Source organism: Gavialis gangeticus, unplaced genomic scaffold, assembly GCF_001723915.1.
Source record: "Gavialis gangeticus isolate Ggan-Ray unplaced genomic scaffold, GavGan_comp1, whole genome shotgun sequence".
NCBI lineage: Eukaryota > Metazoa > Chordata > Crocodylia > Gavialidae > Gavialis > Gavialis gangeticus.
In genome coordinates this window covers 121,932,584-121,939,908 of record NW_017729022.1, presented here as the reverse complement: position 1 = coordinate 121,939,908, position 7,325 = coordinate 121,932,584, and the positions used below count along the sequence as shown (strand labels likewise).

Genomic DNA, 7,325 nt, shown 5'->3' with positions numbered 1-7,325 from the left:
GTTTTTGTTTGGGGGGGGGAGGGGGCTGTTCAATTCACAGAAGTTACTCGAGGCAGTTCTCTGTATAATGAGGGGTGCCTAGAATCTAAAAAAGAGGCTTAAAACCACTGCCTTACGCCATTAGCACCTGCAGGAAGGTCAGGGGGAACTTTTAAATGGGCTTTGTGGATCAGGCTAAAAGAATTCCAAGTCTAAAGCTGGGGTTTCATTCAAAAATGGGGCGACTCTTAGAGATGGAAAAAACTTTGGCAAACTTAGGGTCACTCTCTCAGAGAGGAGGCAAAGTTGCTCCTGAAGAAAGGGTAAGTGGCAGCTCTGCTACTCCTCATCTCTTGCTATTGGCCATTTCATGTCAGGATAGCGACAGTCCTGGAGAAGGCCCTGTGCTTTCAGTGCAGAAAAATCAGTGGAAAAAGTGAGAGGCAGCAGCAGATAGCATTGGGATCCTTAGAGAAGCACAGGGGGGGCGTTTAAGAAGAACATCGTTCCACTCTGTGGCAGGGGGGCACCACTCAAATGTTACTGGGGGCCATGGAGAAAGTTTGTAGCCTCCACTGGACAGCAACAACTGGGATCCGCTCCAAGCAGTCATAAGACCTTGGCATGCCATGCGTGCCGGGACAGCCTGGATCAGAGCTTGCCTATACCAAGGTCACAGGCACGGGCCATCAAACATGCAGGGGGCAGGGACACAGGCGGCTACTCACTGCTTCTGTGTATGCTTCGCAGTTTTGTTCTTCGTAAGCTTCCAGCAGCTTCTAACAAAGTTGAATCAAAGGCTACATGTTAGAAGGTAAATGAGGCAGAAATCCAGCTTGCCAGCCACTTCTGCTGTGCTACAGCCTACCCATCATTAATGAATGCTTCTCTGTGTTGAGAAGAGACTTGAAAGAATTGTGTCCTTGAGCACAGGACAGAATGGTTAACTCCTTAGCCTGTTATGCCCAGCAATCGATAGCAGCAGGATACTGCCCAAGCAGACCCTTTGGATCTATTCCACTGCCCTACATCAAACAAATGAAAATCTGCTTTCATTATGATCATTTTCCACTTGCAGTTCAGTCCCCATTTTCATGCATTCCAAGGGATTTGAATGCAGGGATATATATAGAGGCTGGTGCCCTCTAATACATGCAAGTGTGAAAACAGATCATTTCCCACAAGAAAAGGACACAGGAGAAGGGCAGCCTTTTTATTTGCAGACCAGTAATTAAGCTGTGAGGACACCAATCACCATCAGCTCCACTTACTTTTAACAACTTGCACTCTCGTGAATCTGTGAATGCTGGAAACATTTCTTCATACTTCTCTAGGGCCAGCTGAAAGCAGAGAAGCCAACACTGAAGTTCACTCCACACCTTTACCTTCAAACTTGTGTGTGCAGATGAACCCTAATGCTTCCTGTTTACTCACACAGTCCTTCATGGGCCCTAATGTGAAAACACCACAGTTTGATGCATCAGGCTCCAAGTGAATCCCAACAATGCAAGTTGAAACATGGCCTTACAGGGTGTTTGTATACATGCTGGGGAGGAGGGGCCCTTTAATTAAAGCAGCTCTTGGAGCTGCTTTAATTAAAGTGCCTGGAGCATCACATTTATTAGCTTCCCTGCACTGAAAAAATGGCAGCAGGGGTGCTTTAACTAAAGCTTGTCAAACGAGCTTTAGTTAAAGCACACCTGCCTCCATTTTTCAGCACGGGGACACTGATGCATGTGACACTGGAGTCTACTGGAGCACGGTAATTATCACACTCCAGCAGACTCAATTTAATCGAGTCTTTTGACATGCGATAATTATCACGTCGGAGCAGCCTCACTGCACATATTACGGGTACCCACACAGGGACCGGGTGCATCTGAAGTGGGGGAAAGGGTTGTGTGCGTTTGTGTATAAAGCAGCAGGTGCAAGAACAGGAATTAGGTGCTTTCTACACAACCCAGGCTAAGGATGTGTTTTCTGATGCCAAAGTTAAACTGGAGGTCTTAGGTCAGGGGGCCAGCACCAACCAGATTTTCTGAATCTGCTCATCTCAGAGCACGAGCAGGGGCTTACAGATTGTCAGGCTCTCACAGATGGAGCAGCTGCCCTTGCTGATTATTCTGCATCGTCTGCATTAGAAAGCAAGCAGCGTTTCAGACACAACACTGTTTTGGTTACAGTTATTTCAGCAGAACTGTAGGAGCCAGTGCACCTTCACATAGCTAACGTGGCAATTTAGGCAGCCACGGACTAGCAGTTTCTGGCACTTCTGATAGTTTAGATTCAGCATACATACACTCACCCTGCACTCCTTTACTGGGCATGCTCACCACACTGTGCTGTAGCTGCACAGGTACCCAGGCAGAACAGAACCGGCTGGCCACGTGCATAGTGCCAGGTACTGCAGGTAACTGCCTGACTCACAAGGGAGATGGAGAAGAAAGGCCTTCCTACCTTTTAGCCCAGTAGCCCAGTGGTTAAGGCACTTACCCAGGGAATAGGAGACCCAAGTTCCAGCCCCCCTTCCTTGCCCAGAAGCTTGGACCTTCATCTCCCGCTTCCCAGCGTGGTGCCCTACAAAGTAGGCCACAAGCTAAGTATTGCCCAGAGGTCTCTTAGGCCCTCCCAAAAGGTGAAAGGGTCCCCTGGCAGGTTGGCATACAGTGTGACCCTCTTCCATCACAGACAGACAAACTCAACCAAATATTGCCATTACAGAGCTGCACGCACACCACTTTAGGCACTTGAAGGAGAAATAGGCTGGAGCCCCAAGCGTTCTCCAGATGAGTTAGAAACTAGGAACTAGTGAACAGTTAGTTATATGCAAATCCCCAGCCTCCCAGTTTTTCATGAACCTATCCCTCCACTATAACATAGCCCCTGCCCAGCTTTGAGTCAAGCCCATTCCCTGAAGCCAGGGGTGGGCAATTATTTTGGACAGAGGGCTGCTTACTGAGTCTTGGCAAGCCATCAAGGGCCACATGACAGGCAGCCAGGGCAGATTAATATTAAATTTTCTAAATTTTTTAGGGGCCCTGCAGGCCAGATTGAATGGCTTGGTGGGCCACATCTTGCCCACCCCTGGATTTCAGCCAATCTAGAGCCAGGTCAACCTTTCACATCCAAAGGGACACATTCCACAATGTGCCCGGAGATGAAAAAATGGTGTTCAATTCACCACGCGAGTAACCTTTTTAAGCAGCATTCACTGTTGATGTACATTCTTCAAGTGGTATATTCCTCAGGCTTATGACAGCTGTAACGCTTGTATTAGTGGCAAGTGATGATTGCACCCCAGCTACATGATCTTCTCCCCTTTCAGCCTAAACCGATTAACATTTCTCTAAAGAAATGCAAAAATCTAGAACTCTTGGTTCCAAAATGATACCTTATTAGACAAACATTTTTTTTGCAATTTCTCAGTTGATCTAAAAGTAGGCATCGTTTTGGAACCAAGAGTTCTAGATTTGTGCATTTCTTTTTGTCTCAGACCAACATGGCTACCACATACATCCCGGTAACATTTCTCTAAGGAATCTTTAGTGTCTTCTGTGCTGGGGAGAAAAGGATCCTTAGCCGGACTCCTAAAACCAACTCATTTCTCTCCCTGCCTCTCTAAACTAGAGATTAAAAGGCTAAAGGAAGGTCTCCCACAGTCAACAAAAGGAAGTACATTCTTGCTTTTAGAAACAGAAGCCAGGCATGACTTAGAATCACTTTCTCCACAACTTTGCAGGGCCACATTTCTCATAAACTGACCTTTTTTGGACCCAGAGGTTTCAAGTCAGACAACAGCCTGATCCACCACACAGTACAGTCAATGCAAGGACTCTGATGGGTTTCCACAGGTTTTGCCTCAGTCCACCCATTACCTGATTAAGCGTGCAAAGAACTGTACTTGATAGTCTACCTTGGCTAGTTTGCACTTATAAAGCCCTGGCACAAGAACTAGAACCAAGTTTAAGTCAGGGTTACAGTCAGCCCCAAAGATTTCTGATGAAAAATTCCTTGCATTAAAAAGCTTGTCTAACTCTATTACAACCATACAGTTGGTCCAATGAAAGATATCACCCCAAAAAATCCCTGCCTCTAGCATAATTTTTGGACTGTCATGGCTACATCATCACTCTTACACTGAAAAGATTCCTATGCATATTAAATCCTGAGCAAGATTGGTAATATAAGTTTTGAAGAACCATAAATCCTGCCTTTTTATAGTACAGATCCTGTTCTATAGCTGGAGAGGAAAGATCAGATGCTGTACGTCCAAAATGAAGAACTGGTTGTCTTGCTCTCCCCCATGTGGAGCTAAGGAGAAGGTTTTTTGACCTTGTTTTCTGAAAACAAATTGCAGGCCCCATCCTGTAGTTATGAACATGGGAGCCCACTCTGTGGAAACACAAACTTGTTGCAGTCACGCAAAAGCTATCTTATGTCAAGGCTGATGGTCGTTTGATGAAGAATTTAGTTTATGCATTTGTATAGGATGGTTTGGATGGGGATGATCCTGCCTCAAGCAGGCAGTTGGACTAGATGACCTCTGGAGGTCCTTTCTAGCCTTACTTCTCTATGATTCTATAATACTAACTTTCCAATGAGAAGTGAAGCGAAGGGAAGTTAAATCTGGGGATGCTATACATTTTGGAAGAACACACAGAAGAGGACTAACCTTTGCATTCAACTCATCCACAATAAAGTGGCAGAGAGCAGCCTTGAAGAAGTACTCTTTTGCACTGTACTTGAGCAAAGGGTTGTCCATGGTACTTGTTGCAACCTAGACAAAGGAGGTAAGATTACATCAATGAATACCTTACAGCAAGGGCTGAACTAGGAATCCAGGAGGGGATTAAAATTGGACACACTCACTCCTACATGTATAAACAGACAAGATTACAAATACCAGGCCCTTGGGAAAAATAAAAGGCTAAACAGGTTTCTTCTGATACCTCTAATTCCAAAGAACAACACAAGAGTCCCCAGTCAAAGGGGCTGCAGTGCATGCGTCCCATCTGTAAAGATCAGGGAACAGAAGTAAGGCTGTGTGGGGGGAGGATATTTAAGAGCACTGCTTCTCACAGAAGGTGTGCATGTGCTCACTCCCTCTTAGTGATGCGTTTCATTCCCTGATCTTCATCATTCAAACTGAGCTCTCCTAGTAAGAGATAGAGCCTCGCACCATTGTAGGGCAAAACATTGCAGGCAGAAAGAACTCCTTGCAGTGTTCCCATTGTGTTGGTACAGCATTACAAACTGTTACTTTACAGAGACAGACAGGCCAAACCCCGAGCCCTCTGCACACAGCTAGTGGAAGGAATCACTTTCTCTCTCTCATCCAGACACCACTTGGGGGATACAGTCCTGGAGTGCCAGACTGGAGAGTTGGCCCCATGAAGCCAGCAGTACTCCAGACCTCAAAAGCGGTGAAGTGGGGGATTGGAAGAGCATGGCTGGGGCCCATAGGCAATACATGGGGGGAGCACATGTCCCTCCCCCCACCAGGGCCACCATCGACAGTGCCTGCAGAAACTCATCAGCTTCATTCCCGCCGCCAGTGGCAGTGCCTGCAGGTGCCCCCCCAGACTCAGGAGGCAACACCAGCCACCCATGCTGTGGCCTCAACATCTTGTGCACTGGCTTGCAGCTGTAAGACTGCTGGGAAATAGGAGAGAATCTACACGTGCAGAACAGGGGCAGTAACTATCAGTAACTTTTGGAAGGCACCAGCATTTTCCTCCCGGCAGCTAGGGAGACCTCACATCTACTGCACTGGGCAAGTGTAAGCCTCCCAACCACCCCTAAGCTACAGCAGCCTTCTCTCACACCTTAATGCTCCAGGTCTCAGGCAGGATCCTGCTAGGTGCAGCACACTGCTCTCCTGGGGTTTGAGAGAGCTCAATAAAGTTACTAGATCAGGGCCATAGTCTTCCAGTGGAACCTGTGCATACTCCAAGGTTTATTCGTTAGTGCTGGCGGGCCTTGAACAGTCAGTGCGTCACAAGTGAAGCCTTGCCCCAAGAAGATCCATTGGTATTTGGTAGGGATGGGGGGCGTGGGGGGGGGAAGGAAGTGAGTGAGTTTTGTCAAACCCCATTGGTCTCCTATTGGGTTCAAAAGCAAGTATCAGAATAACATATTCCAAACTAAAAATCTTTCAGTAAGATGCAACAGTTCAGTTTGTACTTGGACGTTGACTGACACTAAACAGGACCTTTGGAGAAAGGGGTAGATAGAAAAAAAAGAAGAAAAAATCCCACAACCCAAATATATGCATCGTTTGAATTCACAGATGAGGTTCCACAAGCAGTAAATGACTCCTCACCAATATTTTGAAGTCTACTGTCCTTTTTTCTGAATGTTTAACATGTAAAATGAAGGTAAAGTTTGGGAGAAACAAAATCTCTATTAAAGTGATCTACTCAATTGCACTGATACGAGACAATAGTTTGGGTCAGGGCTGTCCAAAGTCCAAGGGATGGAGAGGCCAGTGTGTGCAGCTAGCTTCAGCCTCAACTGTGAAATCTCTGTAATTAGGGAGGAAAAGGACCTGTTCCTGATACCAGTGCAAGATGTGGTTATAGGCCAGTGTCAAAGACTGCCTATACTTGTGCTTAGGGGTGAGAGGAGGGTGTTTTAATTTGAGCAATTCCTGGACAGCTGCTTTAATTAAAATGACTCACCATCACACATATTAAGCCCCTGCACATTCCAAAGTGGCCACCAAATGATTTATCCAAAGCTCATTCAACAAGGTTTAGATACAAGTGTCCCCACAGCCATTTTGAAGTGTGCAGGGGCTTAATACACGTGACAGTGAAGCAACACTGGAGCATCCTATTTAGAACATGGAGCAAACTTGATTAATCACATTCTAATTAGAATACAAACAAGCATATTTAAAGGCATCCAAAGAACCCGATCCAAAGCCCACCAGGAGAAACTCGCAAGCTGGTAATCATGTCATTTCAGTCTGCCTTGTCCACACTGAATGCATGGACTTACCTGCTCATAGATTTCGACAGCCTTCTGGTACTGCTCCAACTGCGCAGCATAAGTAGCCACCTTGAGCAGACACTTATTGGCTGAACTGCAACCAAGGATTACAGTTATTGTAAGGACTGGCACAGAACAAACTGATATAAACACCGAGTTACCTAACAGATACCATCCCCAGTTAGATCATCCCAGCCAAGGTTTTGTCTCACCGGATCTTAAAAACCTCCAAAGATGAAGATTCCACCATCTCCCTGGGTAACCTGGTCCAGAGTTTTACTACCCTCCTAGTGAGAAAATTCTTACTAATATCTAACCTAAACTTCTCTTCCTGTAACTTGAGCCCATTGCTC

The 7,325-nt window shown here is 46.1% G+C and overlaps 1 protein-coding gene across 1 annotated transcript in view; it reads right to left on the bottom strand.

Moving 5' to 3' along the window:
- Nucleotides 1-7,325, bottom strand: part of NAPB (NSF attachment protein beta) — a 22,443-nt gene that overhangs the window by 2,030 nt on the left and 13,088 nt on the right. The window contains exons 4-7 of the mRNA XM_019516117.1: nt 6,982-7,066; nt 4,652-4,756; nt 1,251-1,319; nt 708-758 (exon numbers count right to left, since the gene is read on the bottom strand). Of these exons, the coding sequence (XP_019371662.1) occupies nt 708-758; nt 1,251-1,319; nt 4,652-4,756; nt 6,982-7,066 (310 nt within the window). The remainder of the gene's footprint in view (nt 1-707; nt 759-1,250; nt 1,320-4,651; nt 4,757-6,981; nt 7,067-7,325) is intronic.